The sequence below is a fragment of the Sciurus vulgaris genome (genome assembly GCF_902686455.1).
Source record: "Sciurus vulgaris genome assembly, chromosome: 11".
NCBI classification, from domain to species: Eukaryota; Metazoa; Chordata; class Mammalia; order Rodentia; family Sciuridae; genus Sciurus; species Sciurus vulgaris.
The window spans coordinates 68,937,014-68,955,468 of record NC_136472.1 but is presented as its reverse complement, the minus strand read 5'-3'; the positions used below and the strand labels follow the sequence as shown (position 1 = coordinate 68,955,468).

The 18,455-nt window shown below is 36.5% G+C and overlaps 1 protein-coding gene and 1 pseudogene across 2 annotated transcripts; both read left to right on the top strand.

Moving 5' to 3' along the window:
• Positions 1–2,176: 2,176 nt before the first annotated feature.
• Positions 2,177–3,121, top strand: LOC306640484 (olfactory receptor OR51C1-like; the record flags this gene model as incomplete). The annotated part of the gene is made up of 1 exon (XM_079104767.1): positions 2,177–3,121. The coding sequence occupies one exon, from the start codon at positions 2,177–2,179 to the stop codon at positions 3,119–3,121; it is 945 nt and encodes a 314-aa protein (XP_078960893.1).
• Positions 3,122–8,891: 5,770 nt separating this feature from the next.
• Positions 8,892–9,836, top strand: LOC306640477 (olfactory receptor OR51C1-like; annotated as a pseudogene). Its single transcript has one exon. The product of its transcript is annotated as an olfactory receptor OR51C1-like (transcript).
• The last annotated feature ends 8,619 nt before the right edge of the window (positions 9,837–18,455 follow it).

Here is an 18,455-nt window from a genome sequence, read left to right as displayed (position 1 = left end):
CTTTGGATTTGTCATATACAGCCTTTATGATGTTGAGGTAGGTTCCTTCTATCCCTAGTTTCTTCAGTGTTTTTATCATGAATGAGTGCTAATTTTTTTCAGAAACTTTTTCTACCTTTATTGGGATGACTGTGTGAAGTTTGTCATTAATTATATTTATGGGGAGAATTACATTTATTAATTTGCATATGATAAATGATCCTGGCAATACTGGGATAAAATCAACTTTTAGTCATGATGTACAATCTTAATATGTTGTTAAATATGATTTGCTAATATTTTATTAAGGACTTTTACATCTAAATTCATCAGCATTATTGGTCCATTGTTTTCTTTCCTTGATGTGTCCTTATCTGATTTTGGCATAAGGGTAATTATTGGCTTTATAGAATGAATTTAGAAATGTTCTATCCCTTTCTATTTCATGGAATAATTTGAAGAGTATAGATATCCATGTTTATAGCAGTATGATTCACAATAACTAAACTGTGATATCAGTCTAGGTGTCTATGGATAGATGAATGGATAAAAAAATTTGTTGCATATACACAGAAGGGAGTTATATTTGGTCATAAAGAAAAATGAAATTATGTCATTTACAGGAAAATGGATGGAACTAGAAACCAATATGTTAAATGAAATAAGCCAAACTCAGCAGGAGCCCAAACCTGTAATCCCAGTGTTTCAGGAAATTTGAGGCAGGAGGATCACATGTTCAAAGCCAGTCTCATCAACTTAGTGAGGCCCTAAGCAACTTAGCAAGACAGTCTCTCAAAATAAGAAGTAGGAAAGGGGTTGGGATGTGACTTGGCGGCTAAGTGCACCTGAGTTCCATCCCTGATACACACACACACACACACACACACACACACACACACACAAAGCGCTACACTCAAAAGGGTCAAGAATCGTATGTTTTCTCTCATGTGTGGAAGTTAGGAAAAAGTAAAGAAAGGTGGTGGGGTAGGAATCTCATGGTCAAAGGGAGATCAGGAGAGGAAAGGGATCAGGAGATAATAGGAGGGAGAGGGAAAGCACTGGGGAGTGATATTGGCTAAATCGTGTTGTTACAATGTGTGCATGCACGGATATGTAACAACAAATCCCATCACTATATACAACTTTAAGGCACCAATAAAAATGTGGAAAAAAAAGATTAAAAGAAAATAATTTGAAGTGCGTTGGCATTTCTTCTTTAAAGGCCTGGCAGAATTCACTGATAATCCTTCTGGTCCTGGGATTTTTCTGTCGGAGGGCTTTTTAAAAATTATTACTGCTTATATCTCATTGCTACTTATTAGTCTGTTTAGTTTCTCTATGTCCAATTTTTTCTATGATTCAATGTTGGCAGGTCATGTGCCTTTTGCAAAAATGGAAAAATCAAGAGACTTATTAGGAAAACTCTGCTCCAGTTATTATCCATGAGCCTCCAATGAGTTATTATTATTATTTTTGGGGGGATTCCTTTTAAGCTCCTTTCTGCAGGCAGAATTTTTTTTTACACACAATCAAGTTCTCAGCTCCTACCTTTAAGTACAGACTGTTTCCTTCTGTCACCCAGTGTGGTCTATTTGCATAGATTCCATTGGTTCTTTTGTAGTGTTTGTTTGTTTGTTTATTTATTACCAACAGCTGTTGATTTATTCAGTTACAAGTACTTTACTAAAAAAAGTCTTTAAAATATTGGCTCATTTTTCTACTTTCATTGGACTCATAAGAACTTATAAATCTTAATGGACCTCAGGTGTCGGAATTGTGACTCAGAAACCAGGGAGTGGAAAAAAGCAAGACAGAAGATTTTTTGCCTTGGCTTATGGGTGCCAAGAAATATCCTGTCTACCCATGTCCACAGTCACAGAACTGGAAAACACTTTCCATTATCTAATTTAATATCCTTTTTAAATGTATGTATATGTAAATATATTGAAGCCTAGATGGAAAATAATGGAAATGTTTTCATGGCCCAGATTTCTTCACACAGTTTTGTGTTTTCTTTCTTCCCCAAATTTACCTGAGAAAAATTCCAAATCTAAGAAAATAAAAAATAGCTATACATTTCCATTGAAGGGCATGACATGGTTAACTAATGATCCTAAAGAGAGTGAAAACATTTTTCTTCCCTATAATTACAGGTTATGGTCCTTTTCCTCAAGGATAACTGTTTCCTTCAGTCATCATGTTACCCTTCAACCAGAGTATTTCCCATCCTGCTGTCTTCTTCCTTACTGGCATCCCTGGACTTGAAGCCTCTCACATCTGGATCTCCATCCCATTCTGTTGTCTGTATGCCATTGCCATTTCTGGGAATGGCATGATCCTGTTTGTCATCACCACTGAGTCAAGCCTGCATGAGCCCATGTACTATTTCCTCTCCATGCTGTCCTTCACAGATCTAGGTCTGTGTCTTTCTACATTGGTCACCATGCTGGGTATTTTCTGGTTCAATGCTCGAGAAATCAGCTTTGACGCCTGTATTAGCCAAATGTTCTTTATCCATGGCTTCACATTCATGGAGTCCTCAGTACTCCTAGCAATGGCCTTTGACCGCTTCATTGCCATCTGTAACCCTCTGCGATATGCCATGATCTTAACCAATTCGCGGATCATCAAAATGGGCTTTGCAATCCTTGTCAGGGGCACAACAGCTCTGGTGCCTTTACTCCTGCTCCTTAAGCGTCTGTCTTTCTGCCACAGTCATGTGCTCCACCATTCCTACTGCTTCCACCCTGATGTGATGAAGCTCTCATGCACAGACACAAAGATAAACAGTGCATTTGGCCTGGCCATTGTCATCTCTACCGCTGGTCTGGACTCTGTGTTGATCCTTCTCTCATACATTCTCATCATCCGCTCTGTGCTCAGCATTGCATCCACAGAGGAGCGGAAAAAGGCTTTTGGCACCTGTATCTCCCATATCAGTGCTGTTGCCATCTTCTATATCCCCATGATCAGTTTGTCACTGGTGCATAGATTTGGGAAGCATGCCCCTCCTTTTCTGCACACTCTCATTGCCAATGTTTATCTGCTCATCCCTCCTGTAATGAATCCCATAATCTACAGTGTGAAGACCAAACAAATCCGCAAGGCTGTGCTTAAATTCTTTATTGCCAAGCTAGTTTAGGCAAGTTTTAGAGTATTCTATTTTTAGAAAACCTTCCCTGATCTATGTTTGACTGGGTCAAAACTTCCCTGACCTATGTTTGATTAGTGTGAGTTAAAACTAGACATTTTGAAAAAGTCTATAATTACAGCTTTCTCTCTATTCTGATGAAGCAGTAACTTACTGTTCACACAGTTCTAGATTATGGATTCTTTCAATACAGGGACTTCATCTTTTGTCCTTCTGGCCATATCATGAATACTGCACCTGACACAAGATAGGGCTATGGTTAGAATTTTAAGTATGGAAAAATAAAGTCATGCTTTGTAGGTCCAGGCTGTCTCAGCCCTTGCAGAGTGTATAGCTATTAGAAATGTGTCCCATAATATAGACAAGTAAGAACAGTATCTGTTTCAGTAATTCTTACAATTTAATGAATATCATTACCCAAATAGATAATTAATGACTGAGGAACACAAATAAGTGCAATAATTAAGAAGAAACATAAATGATAGAAGTACTTTCTTAGTTCTTTTGAGAATTCTTTACAATAAAAATAAATTAAAAAAAGAATTCTTGGAATTACTTTGGCAAATTAATTAATATTTTAATTATATGTGATTCATTTCTAAATATATGTCTAAAGGGAAAAATTACCCTGATTTTATCAACATATTCTGTATACATTATTGATTCTCATATACACAATTATTGCACACTAATAAAAAACCTTTTAAAATGTTTAAGGAGATAGAAATGCTAATAACCCTGGTTTGATCACTACACATTATATACGTGTACTGAATTATCACACTATATTCCATAATATACACAATTAAAATAAAAATTAATAGAAAATAAATACCTATTGTAAACACTGAGCTTTATTTAGTTGTGAGTTCTGGAGGTAAGAGATCCAGTTTTATACTCTGCATCATCTGTGCAAACACCTGGAATGTGTTCGACATGTAAAGTACTTCATGAGAGAACGGAGAATATTTTTCTTCTGGGTGAAGCAGAAATGAAGAGACTTCTAAATATTTTATAGAATCCACCCAAATAGTATTGAAGAAAGACAGATTTATCACTTGGGATTTGTAGTTTGGGGATTAGGGTAAGCTCCTGAACATAACCAGTATTATTATTTTCTGATTTTTAAAAATTTAATACAATTTTATCAGGAAATAAGTGAAAGTAACATATTACCGGTTCCTTCATGGAAACTATGCAAGTAGAGTAGGTGTAATGAAGTTAAGGGGACAGAAGCCACAAACTCGAAGGAACCCATGGGAACACCACACTCTGGGGCCACAAAAGTCCCCACCAGGAGTTTTCTGATTAAGAGGTGTTAGGCAGCCTGAGACACGGCCTCTGATATATGCCACCCACCCCCGAGCAGCACACTGCTCTGCTCCTCAGGTCCCTTCATGGAAGACCAGGCAGGAAAGAACACATCTCTACCCTCTGTAAGTGAAACTGCTGCATTTGGGGGAAACATTAGGCTCTCTAAATGTTCTCTGTCCTTTAACAATCTGGAAGGTTTTAATAACTTCAAAGAACTCTTCTGGGTGCCTAAGGAAAACTGTGGGAAGCTCTTTCCTGAAATCTCTATTTTATGAGGCCTCTTATTTAACCAAGGAGGCTCAGTTGTTCTATGTGCCATTTTTCTTTCTGCTTAAAGCAGCTTAATATGCCCATGCAGGTGTGAGTTTTCAGTTAGTTGTACCACATTTTAAGTTGTGATGGAAGGTGAGCTGCCACTAACAGCACCATCCAAAGCTACCATCATCTTCATCACCACTGTGTCAAACAGTCCCCATGTTCTAAGATCTAGTCAGCACATGAGGTGACTTCCAAATGCTAATCTCATTGAATCCTTCCATGCCAGTGATGAGCTACCAATTTCAGAGACAGGGAATCTGATGCGAAGTGCTCATTCGCAGAGCTCCATCTTGCTGGGGTCAGAGAGAGAAGTTGAACCCAGGTTTGCCTTGCCATATAACCATAGTGCTGAATCCATAATCAAAGAAGAGAGACAAGTCAAGGTAGCTCTGCACAGAACAGGCAATGTGTTCTTCTAGTGGGAATGGCATATTATTATCATATGAGAGGGAGCACTGTTAACAAGTGGGGGAGCATGCCAATGTTTATCCTCCAGTGACAAGGCAGAGTTTTCCATCACACACCCCCAATGGAACACACACACACACACACACACACACACACACACACACTCATGTACACTTCAGTTATAGAAAAGGAAAAAAGCTTGGTGATGTATAAATTTAGGCCCTGGAGCATGATTAAAAAAGATGAAACTGCAAAATGTATGAGGTGTGTCCAGAATCCTTGTTCATCTTGTAATTCTTGGATTGAATTTATATCAAAAAGCATACATTGCCTGCTCACAGTGTTAGGAATATAGTGCAAGTACCAGGATATGATGTTGAATGAGGAATGACCTAAATAATTTGGATAGAAAGGTGTATTTTCAAACAACTCGCTGTCATACCATGAAATAACCCCTATTCTAGATTTTCTGCATCAGTTCAGAGGAAGCAACAATTTCTTTTGACTTGACTTAGTAAGTGTAATGCCACTGTTTGCATCCTAAAGTATATAAATTTATGATGAATTTATATGTGGTACTATAAATCAAAGAATGGGTAAATAAAAAGTACCTACATGAATAAAGTAAAGCACATCAGTGTGAAAGAACTTGCTATAATTGATATTTCAGCGAAATAAGGAAAAGTCCAGGTTGAATGTATCACAATTTTTCTCAAGGTATTCAAGTGGGTAGGTCATTAATCAAACTGGGAAGATGAAAGGACAGAGTCTGACTTCACACTGAAGGCAACGAAGGGTTATATATGAGGAGTATGAAGACATAGTTTTTAAACATTCCACCAGCATCCATAAAATGAAAGTCCAGAAACCCTTGAAACAGGGAAGTGAAATTACTTGTGCACATATTGATGTACATCCTGAAAAAAACTGATGAAATATCATGTAAAGTAATCGTGATGGAACTGGAGGATAAGAATAGTTATCCCAGGGACATTGCAGAAGTTGAACCTATGAACATTTGGTGATTGCAATGCCTTGGCAGCTGCAGTAGGCAGAATTCTCACAGTACCCCAAAGATTGCTACTCATGGTGGTGTATTTTCACAAATGGTAACAATCACTTTAATATCACTGGGGCTTCTGAGTGCAGTGGGATATCGCTTCTGTGAGTACATGTCAAAGGGTTTACAGATACAAATAAATTTCCTGATTACTGAACTTCAACTTAATTGAAAAAAAGAGTATGCTGAGTGTGTTTGACTTAAACAGAGCCATTGCAAGGGGCAAGAAGTAGCAGAGAGATTCCATGTTGGATTTGAAGAAGTACCATGTTATTGTGACCAGACCACATAAGTAAGACTGAAAGTAGCCTCTAGGAATTTAGAACAACTTCCAGGGCACAGCCAGCAAGAAATCAGAGACCCTAAACCTGCACCAGAAGGAACTGAATGCTGTCAACGACCTGCTTGAAAGAGGACCCTGAACTCTAGATGAGATCACAGACCTGACTGAAATCTCTGTCTCAACCTTGCGAGATCCTAAGTGGAGGATCTTGTTTGGCTGTCCTTTGACATTGAACTTAGAGAACTGTGAGATAAGGAAGGTGCCAGATGTCAAGCTATTGAAATTGTAGTGATTTTTTTTTGTAGTAAGATATGACTAATGCAGTAGAGTATGTTTCTATCAAGAAGAGAAGCCAGGCTTCAAAGATATATGTGAACTATTGAAGAGGTTCATATGATGAGTACAGGCAACTCATATTTTCAGTGGTTAGTGGAGGATGGTGACACATATGAGTGAGATGGAGTTCAGAGGCAAGATATTATTTAAAGTTATGTTTAGGTTCAGGAAGAAATTAACATGTCCATGTAGATTGTGGTTCTGGTACAAGTTCCTTGCCCTTTTGAATATGGCAAGATAATTCCAGTTTCCTCTTTTTTATTTTGTTATTTTTTAGTTATACATGGTGGTAGAATCTATTTTGATATATTTATACAAGCATGGAATATATCTTATTCTAATTAGGATCCCAGCCTTGTGGATGTACGTGATGTTGAGATTCACTGTAGTGTCTACATATATGTACATAAGAAAGTTATGTCAGATTGATCCCACTGTCTTAAACACTACCTTTTGGTATACTGTAGTGGCATTTCAAAATGATCTGGAACTCCATCGTCTGTGGATATGCTTAGAGTTTGTTTCACGATGATTTCCACCTCTCATCCTCTGTACTCAAAGAAGCTTTTTTGATGCCTCCTAACACAAGTTTCTAGTATGTACAACCTCTGTACTTTAAACAATCTCTCTGTTTATATGTTTATTTACACATTTGTTTACTGAACTCCCTTAGCTTTTCCTTACTTTCTTTAAGGGAAATATCTGATTTGGTTTGTTCTCCATATCCAAATTATGGCTTATACTATGTAATATTTGATGTTACAATAACCAAGAGTCAACAGTGATTGAGAACCTAGGTAGTAAGGCTATAAGAAGAGGAGAAAATGTTCTTTTGATGAATCAGGAATGATGAAAAAAAGACTGAGAAAAATATAACTCTGGAGAAAGAAGAGACCAAATTAGGAGGAGATATTAACTGATAACCATTGTACAGTCTGACTTTGAGTATATTCCCCCATCATTCCTAGGCTGTCAAGTGGAAGGACAAGCAGATGAGTGGAGAAGGGGTAGAAAGAGATATAGATAAGGAATGGCTGATAAATGTTTGGGTTATTTTTTATTTGTATTTAAGAGATTACAGTAAATATTTGGTGAGACTTAACCCTTTTGCATACATTAATTTTAACTCTTTCAGTGATCTGATGGGGATGCATACCAGTTTTCAATTAGATAAGAAATAAATGTTATAATATATGATTTGAGCCATACAGTTCAGTGATTTTTCATATGATAAACCAGCTGCAAAGTGGTAGAGCCTTTGCATCAAATCCAAGTATACACTATGCAGTGATAGGAAAACTGACTTGCTATTCAGGATAAAAACTCATCTCATAAACTCTCCATAAAACTTATATTGGAGGGGCTGGGATTGTGACTCAGGGGTAAACATCTAGTGTGTGTGAGGCACTGGGTTCAATCCTCAGTACCACATTAAAAAAAATAAATAAAATAAAGGTATTGTGTCCATCTACAAATAAAACAAACAAACAAACAAAACACTTATATTGGAGAGCCTCTAAGCTCAAATGATTCTGTTGTAATTGTATTAATTGCTGATACTTGCAGTCATATAAAAATTACATAGTTACAGTTCAAATTTTGGTATTGAAAAACATGCTACTGAAATCATTGCATATACTCTATATCATTCTAAATTTCATAGAACTGTTCACACACATTTCAACCAATAATACCTGACTGCCTTACCACATGAGTTCTGGAAATAGTGTTCCAAAATCCCAGTCTTAGCACTTATAAGACATGTAGAGATAAATTAGAAATGTGTGACTCATTCATTTATTTCTGAATAAATTCTATATCCTCATGTATTTTTGCAATAACTGTTTTCTGCTCCTTTATTTGATGTGGCTTTAGTTGTTTGTTTTGTAAAACCAGTTCTCATAAGCTCTTTTTATAACCCAAATATTGGCTTTTATAAATGTTCACCTGGAAAAAAAATAATTTAAGGTTGCATGCATGATAAATAAATACAGTTTATCATTGCAGGACACACTTAAGATTTTTTGTTGTTCGAGTTCCATATGTCAAATTCCCAGAACTTCACATCTTCCATCATTTTCCTGCTGACTGGTGTTCCTGGGCTGGAAACCTTCCACACCTGGATCTCCATTCCCTTCTGCTTTCTCTATGCAACTGCCCTCTCAGGGAACAGCCTGATTCTCTTCGTCATTACCACACAGCCCAGTCTCCAGGAACCCATGTATTATTTCCTCTCCATGCTGTCCACCACTGACCTTGGGCTGTCCATATCCACTCTGGTCACCATGCTGGGTATATTCTGGTTCAATGCCAGGGAGATCAACTTCAATGCCTGCTTGTCACAGATGTTCTTCATTCAGCTCTTCCCTGTCATGGAATCCTTAGTGCTGTTGGCTATGGCTTTTGATCATTTTGTGGCCATCTCCAATCCCCTTAGGTATACTTCTGTCTTAACTGACCTTAAAATAGCAGTGATTGGGGTAGTGATCATTACAAGGGGGACCCTTATACTTACAATTATGGTGGTGCTTCTTAAAAGACTGTCCTATTGCCTAGCCACGTGCTCTTCCACTCCTATTGCTTCTACCCTGATGTGATGAAGCTCTCATGCACAGACACCAGGATCAACAGTGCAGTTGGGCTGACTGCCCTAATTACCACTGCTGGTGTGGACTCGATCTTCATTGTGCTCTCCTATGTTTTGATCATTAGGACTGTCCTCAGCATTGCTTCTCCTGAAGAGAGGAGGAAAACCTTCAGCACGTGTCTCCCACATTGGGGCTGTGGCTGTGTTCTACATTCCATTGATCAGTCTGTCCTTTGTGCACAGATTTGGGAAAGGAGCCCCACCTTATGTATATACCCTGATTGCCAATGCCTACCTGCTGATCCCTCCTGTAATGAACCCCATCATCTACAGTGTGAAGACCAAACAGATATGCAAGGCAGTGCTAAAAGTTCTCCATTTAAGGGTGACGAAGACCTAATTGGTTCTTTTAAATTTTTCTTTAGCGTTAATTATTGTGTGGAAGAGTGAAATACCTATCAGAGTGTTCAAATGATGCTGTGTTGAAACTTTCCCACTGACTACCTTTGGGAAGTCTTTTAGCTAACAGAGTTTGGTATGAAGTGGAAGTTTTTATTGGTATCACTAATTTCCTAAAATAGTCATGGTGATAATAAGAGCATTTTTAAATTCAAGATGAAAGACCTCAGTAGCCAATGACACAACTTAATTATCCTATATATGATTAATTTTTAAATGCAAGAAGTGGAATATCTATTGAGTGGTTTAACTTTCTCCTTTATTGTGAGAAATGGCATCACTCCTGTTCATAAATGGGAATAAAAATTGTATTAACAATTCTGAACCACTAACTCTTTTCATGTAAATCTATCATATAAAATTGGCAGTGCCCTTGGCTACTTAATTGTTCCAAATATTCTTACTTTTCCCTGACCTTCCTGCTCTCCTTATTTAGCAGCTACTCTCATAATCAATAAATACCTATTGCTTTATCAGTAGCCTAACCTAATTTGGTCAAATACTTGTACTGTTTCCTTAGCTCTTCAGGACAATATAGCTGCTTTTTTTTTTAGTGACAATAGTGTTATGATCATTACTTCATAAATCTATTTTTGTTTTTAGCAAATAACTTCTCCAAATAAGTTAATTTTCTTTGAAGTCTTTAAATTATCAATAAGCAAATATAGAAATATTTTTAATCTGGTTGTATTTGTAGTGCTATAGTTGAACCTTCTTTTAAAGAATTTTGTAATCCATATGCAAATCAGGCTTTAGATGGTAAGATAGAAATTTATCAGTGATAGACCCAGAGAACATTTAATTGGAGGACTAAAAGGTAAAAAATAAAAAAAATATATACAAATAATACAAGTTAACAATTGCAGGAAATTTCTTCTACAAACATGACTTTGGAAACAACAAACAAATTCAGGCTTATTAAAATATAGAATCTTGGAATTGTATTCCTCTAGAACTAACACTTGGACTTATAATGAGAGAGTTCTGCCCTCTTCATTCTGTTACCTGAACAGCTCAGAGGTGGGACACCCAGAGTCAAGACCTAACCTCAGAGGGTTGAGCACTTTCCACTGGAGCTCACTCCTCAGTAGAGGAGGACTTTTCATGGAGTTGGCATTTGGATCCCTAAAAAGGATGTCCTGGTAGTTTTCTCTGTTCTAAAGGGGCATGTTGGAACTAGTGCCAGAAGTATAAGATAATGTAAAACTAGAAACTGGAACTAATCCGGTTGATTAAGAAATATTGGATGGTGGCAATGACAGGCACAGTAAGCAAACATAATGTAAATACTTGTCTCTAGCATCTTCCAGGCTTCCTTCTTGCCTCCTCCAATCAACAGCATATGTGGGGAACCAACTGGCAAACTATGACAGTGATTCTTTAGTTTCAACCTTCTTACATAAGCTGAGAGTCTATGGAATTGTTGGTTTGGAGCTGATACACAATATTATCACAACCAGCATGATGGGGTATGGTGCTTATAACATGGTTAAGGTCACTATGGATATGACGGAGGTTTTATTAGATGCTCTAACCTGGGATTTAGATAATAACAGAAGTAACCATTAATGATAGGAAGCCAAGTCCTTCTGCAGTTCAACAAGTATTATTAATTATGATCTGCTGGAAAGCCACTAGTTGAGAAATTTCAGGTCTCTCTTGGAGGCATCTTCTCTCCTTTCTAGCAAATCTCTAGTTTTCCCATGATGATCCCATCTCCTTTCCTATGGCCAGCAGTAGAGTTTCAGATCATTGAACAAATTGAAAGAAGTTCAAGTTGAAAGAATTTATTTAGTGGCTCCCTTGTGCTTTTTACTTTGTGAGATGCAGATTACAAATTTGCTTTTCTAGCCTTCCATGAGCTAGTACTCTGGTTTAGAAGCAAGAGTAATACCTAAATATTTTGTAGAATAGTAAGGCTAAAACAGAAGTTGCTGAAGTCCTACACAAAAATCTTCAGAAAGGGGTAAAATGGTCAGGGGCAATTTACGTGTAAATAAATGTAAGAGCATAGACTTCATTGATTCCTGTAATACAATGTTAAATTTTTTTTTCTCTCTAGTTATGGCTGAGGCAGGAAAATATAGATACTGAATTACAATGTGAGTTGTCAGATTATCAAGATGGAAGATAGGACAAATGAGATTGTGCATATATAATTCAGAGAAGAAGTGAAGAAGTTATTACAGGCATTAAAGAGAAGGGACTAAAAAGTGAAATATAAACTGTCTCTGTCTGCCAATCAGTATACCTAGAGAGGAAGTAGGGTTACATATATAGAACAGTCTTCTTTTCATCTTGAAGTTGCAAACATCTTTCTATAATATATAACTAGTTCTGTATCTTAAAAAAGAGGCAAGTGGCCTCTCTGCAAGAACTGTCAGCCTTTGTTGTCTTAGCCTTATTTTGACCTAGAGGTAGCCGGATAGGGTACCCTGTGACACAGGGAGATGCTATCAAATAGGGTTCTTGTTATAAGATTTGTGAGGAGGACTACTGCAGAGAAAACTGTGTCACTTGGGAACAAAATGGAGCAAATCGTTATATACATGACTGAATATGTTATAATGAACTCCACTATTGTGTGCAATTACAAGCACAAATAAAAATGTAACAAAAATAAATAAATAAAAAGGACCTATTTTCTCATCAAAGGAAGAAGGAGCAGGTGGGTGGGGACAGACATATTGTTATCTTTCAGAGAGAGCTGGGAAGGAGAGTGGACTTACATGTGATTTTCTCTGAGAAAAACCAAAGAGCCGAAAAGGGGCAGGGAGTTTCTGTGGTAGTAGAGAAAGGAGAATTGTCATTTTGTACATTGGGTCCTAGTTTTCTCTCCAGGTATGCCCATGCCAGGGCTGCATGAGTGTGTCCTGTGGCCCAGATGTAAACTGTGACCCAGATGTAAGGGAGCCAGCATGAGCATCCTCTTTGACCATGTCCAGAGGGATGTCTGAAAGCACAGAAGAACCTCAACCAAAGAGAATCAAGGGTAACCTCTGGGTCATGGAAGAAACTAGAGCACATTTACTAGATCAAAGGAACCTCTTTGAGAAACCAGTACTGCTTAGGGGGAAATCTCTGATGAATTCACAAAAGCAATCCAAGTGAGTCAACTCAAAAAAACACAAAGCCTAGCAAATAGGAAGCACCTTGTGATAGCATTGTATAAATAAGATTGCTATTGATTTTACTTCTTTTTCCTTCCTTTTAACATTGACCTTGGCAGTGTTAAACATAATAGGCAGTGCTGGATGCAGTGGGGCGCACCTGTAATCCCAGCCACTTGGGAGTCTGAGGTAGTAGGTTTGAGGTTAGACTCAGCAATTCAAACTCTGTCTCAAAAAAAAAAAATGCTGGGAATGATGTTCAGAGGTAGGATGCTCCTGGGTTCAGTCCCCTGCACTGCAAAAAAAAAAAAAAAAAAAAAAAAAAAAATTGATTTGTTAGTGTAAAAGAGAGAAAGTCAAATGAAGCCTCTTCTTAAATGTATCGAGGCCCAACTGAGATAGCAGGGAGAGTTGTTGGTTTTGAATGAAGAGGTAAGTGTTAATTAGTTTACCAAACTGGATTCTTTCAATTTCTAAATTGAAAATGTGTTTTCTGACTTAAAGTAGGACTTTCAATTTCTAAGCATAAGCAGAAAACTTACATTGCTTGCCGACATATTCAATCAGTGTCAGGAAAGGATGTTTTCCACTGGAGTAACTGGGAGGGGAAAAAAAAAAAAAACAAAAACTGCACTTGTTTTAAGAAAAGCATCCCATGCATACTGTATGTTCATCACCATCAGCTACCTTATAAAAGACAGTCTCTTACTTTTAAGCAGTTCACTTAGAAGGTGATATTGCTCATGGGGTGTCAAATGGTCTGTTTAATAGCATTTGCTAAAATGTTTGCTTATAGTCATTAAATATAAATAGGAAATGTGAAACTTTTATTATTTAGAAAGAAATTTTTATGGCCATCATAGTTGAAAAATAAAAAACAAACAAACACATCTGTGTTTTCCTTTAACTGTCTGGCTCAGTACCAGGTTCCTGGTAACCCTAATAAAAAAACTTCCCAAGTCACTTTAGTATTTGTAGTGATCAAGAAGTCATAGAATAAAACAGTTAACTATCATCATATAGCTATTAAATTAGCAAAGATTTAAGTAAAACACCATAATACTGCTAAGTCTAGAAGAGTAGTTATATGAATGTGAACTGAATAGCTTTCCTGGGAGGTAAAATGGACAATGGAATAGGTATTAGCAGTTGTAAGTTGTTCTTTCATTCAGAAATTCTAATTAGAGAGAAGTTAATGAAAATTAAGACATGAAAAATTAATTAAAATGCTATTCACAGTTGGATTATTCATTGGGCATGAAAATTGGAAAGGGCCTAAATGAATAATTTAGGGAAGTGATTTCTTATGAAACTGAAGAAGAAATCAATATTTATAGCTGACTCTGTTTCTGAGTGTGAACCAAAGTTGTATGGAGTCGCTACATCTACAGCTGAACCCTTTTCTGGGGACATTTATCCAACAGCTGGTCAATACTAAAGGAGGCCTGGTGCCCCTTGCTTGATGAGTCTGAAGGCCATTCTAGCTTGAGAGCTCCCGTGGGATTGCTTGGGGCCTCTAAGTAAAAGTCTGACAGCATTTCCTTCTGCCCAGCAAGGTTGCCCTTTCTCTCATATAGATGCTATTCCAGGAAGTACATTCTATCAAGTCTTTTGCACACAAATATCCACTTCAGATATCCATTTCACATTTGTGTGCATAGCTGCAAGTTGTATGCAAATCAGATGGAAGGCATGGTATTTCCCTTTTGTTTATTCCCCAAGCTGCTTCCCTTCCTTTCCTAGGAAATACTCACTAGAAGTCAACACTATTCTCAAAGTAGTGAACATCATTTCCTTGAAGATTTTAAAATTTTTGCTGAGTACGTATGCATGAACCAGCCACCACATGCACACACACCAAGTGTACACACATTGTTTAAAGATTTTAAAGTCAAAGAAATGCATTGCATTTCATATATCCAATGTTCATTTTGTTCCATTATTTAAAACTTTTCTAAAATCATTTATTTCTATGTTACATATCTATAATGTTTGTAACATCATATATGGTTTTAAAAATATGTGTATAAGATCTTATGTTAGAAACATACCACATTCAAAAAATAGTCTTCCTGTTCACAGACATTTAACTTGTTCTCAATTTTTTTCTTGAACAAAAGATTGCATTTAATATATCTAAATAAATTATCTAAAGTTTTAAAATATTAACTGTAAACCTCTCTCTGTTTCACATGTAAGTAAAGCTCTCTGGAAGATAAATTGTTGGTTAATAAAAGACAGAAGTTGGAGATGATGCAGAAAATCTGAAGCCAAGTCATGTTTTCAAAGAAGGATATTGTATTTTAGGTAGTGAAAAGTCTAAGAGCCAAGTAGGTGATGGAGTCATAACCCAACTGCAAGAAACCACCACTGACCTCATGAATGGAGACTCTGGTGTTATCGTGTCTCAGGAGTTATGGTTTCTGATAGAAAGTAGGGACATGGAAAAAATGCAAGACTGCCAGAGAAGCTGCCCAAAGCACAGAGGGACATGGAGAAATTCCTAATGACTCGATTTGCCCTCAGTCTCCTACTAATGTCTCCCAGGGGGAAAAAACCTGTTGAAATACAAGTGATATGGAAAACTGAAAGATACAGCAGTCAAGGGTTGGTTTTCATTGAGATACCGTGCAGAGTTGAGTAAGTGTAAAAAAGAACTTGAGAGCAAACCTGTTCAAGGTAACCACAGTTCACTCTTTTTACTAGTCATCAAATATATTTGATAGTTTCATGGTTTAACCCAATAGATATCAGGGTTTCACACACACACACACACACACACACACACACACACACACACACACCACTCTCTTTTTCTCTACAAAAAGTAGAGGATGAGAAAGCTCTTAAGCATAGTGTTCACTGGGTGTACAGGATCTCCAAGTGGTAAACGAATTTCCCAAACTGTCAGGCATTGATTCCTGTATGCTGATCACCTATGTAATAAATTATGAAGTTTAGCAGTATTAGCATTCCTCCTTCAAAATGGTGGAGAAAGGAAAACATAATTGGCCAATGTATTTATATTAAAATATGCATAGATTATTCAGTCTTCAATTTTTCAGTTTGTCATAAAACTATAGTTTGCATTTATAATATAAAAATTTTCACTATTACACATCATCTTTTCCTTAGCTGTCATTTTGGCTGGTGGTTTAACCAAGTTTTTATTCCCCTAGTTACTGTATCCTCATTGGTCTTTCCCTTACTGGGTTGCTATAGTATTTCACTTGCCTTCACTACAGGATATGGAACCTAAGCTGTGCCCCATTGAAACCTCTGAGTTTCAAATGTGGTGTTTACTGTTCCCATGGTATAGCAGCAGTCTGATTTCTCCTTGGTTTTTAGAGTCAACATTGGAAAAAGATGGCAGAGATTAACGGCACCATTAAAGATCTTCAAGGTGAAGATGAAATTTCTCATCAGATCTCCTTCTATTTTATCCTTTTGGTCTCTGGAAAAAAGAGAGACCTTGGAAAATGAGAGTAGATTAGTGCAAACTCAACTAAATCATAGACTTTTTTTTTTTGCCTTCGCTGCTCTAAAGAATATTGACACAGCTTCTAATGCATGTTATGTGGCTATTGATATGGCTTTGACCCAGGACTATTTATCTCTATGAACCTCTGTCATAATACAGTCTGAAGAAACCTAGAGCAGCAGGATTTCCCTCAGAGACTCATGATAGTCCACTGTATTGATGAAGTGATGAGACCTTGCTCATTATGTGGGACAGAGAAGAAGTAGCTAACACATGCTCTTCAGAAAAAAGTCAAGAAATTTTTCCTACAAAGATATACTGGTCAGCCACATCATTGAAACTTTTAGAGATATATTCCAGAATTAAGGATTAATATTTCAGCTTGCATTTTCCAACACAAGAAAAATGAACCTTCTCAATGGATGCTTTGGGTTCTGGAGTTGTACATACTGATGTGGATCCCCCATACCCATTTCTCATAATTAGAAGTGATCTAGCTGATACTGAATTTTTCTTGAATGCCTAAAAAGCCCCCAGACATTTCTATATTTTTTCCTGTTAAAGTTTGGCTTACTTGTGTTAGCTCTTTCTGAACAAAGATGAAAGCTCTAAGTATTCATGGGTGCAAGGACTATGATTGTTTAAGAAATTGCTCAGATCTGCCAATACTCTAACATGTGAACATTTATCAATGGTTTCAGTGTCCCTGTCCCCTGCTTCCACTTTTATGTTTCTAGGAAATAAGAGGATATTTTTCTAAAATGGCAAATATTCATGTGATTTTTTTCTCCTTCAACATCTACTAAATTAATGTTTCTGTATAATAGGGTATGTTGGGATTATGGGTTTGAACTAGGGATACTTAGATTTGTTTTGCCCATTTTCACAGTGAGTGCTGACATATTAACCTCAATCAACTGACCTAAAATACATCTGTTTGTAAACAGGTTGACTTGAATGTTCTGTTATCTTTAAAGATATTAAAGCCTTTTAACCTGAATAGAGCATTATTATCCCCACTACTGGGAAAAAATAACTTAAAGCTCATACCCTAATAATGAAAAATTACTATTATAGTTGAAAAAAGTACTTATCTTTTTTGAAGCTTAATGCTGAGCTTCTGAACATTTGATCTTAAAAATACTATATTGTTTCCCATACTATTTATTTATATTTAAATAGTAAATAGTAATATTCTTTCCTCTTAATGGAAAAATTCTACATTGAATTATTCTGACTGTGTCTCATCTTTAAAATAAAACATGAAATGTTGTACTGTTTTCTAATTGAGAATGGAGGCTGAAACAGAAAAAAAATCAAGAAAAGAAATTATCATCTGAAGGTATTGACAGGCATTTATTAGCACAGAAGGATTTGCTGTGATTACTAAAGAAATCAGATGCAGATAAGTGTTTCTACATTATTATATTAGATATAATCAAAAGAATTCTGTACCTGCTTGGAACAAATAGAACACCAGGGCAAAATGAAAAGTACAGGAAGAAGCCCAGATGAGTTTTGACCTTTGTTAGAGATAGACATTTAAACTGGTAGTAATAAAGTGAGTTATTGAATAGGAGTTAGATAAACTAATCATCCATTTGGAAAATAAAAATCACATCACCATGATTTATATTGAAATTCTTTTCTCTTTGTTAAATAAGTAAATATCAAGAAAGCACATATATTTTAGAATTAAATCATGGTTAATATTTTTATGCTTTATTTTTATTTATTTTTATTTTTTAATTTTTTTGCAGTGCAGGGGATTGAACCCAGGGCCTTCTGCATGCAAGGCAAGCACTCTACCAACTGAGCTATATTTCCAGTCCATAGTTAATATTTATGTAATCCAAGAATAGGGAAGAATTTGCTAATGTTAAAACTGAAGAAAAAAAGCGAAGAATTCAGAACAGGTCAGAAACCAAAGGGGCAAATTTGATATGTTCAATTTGATAAAATACAAAGA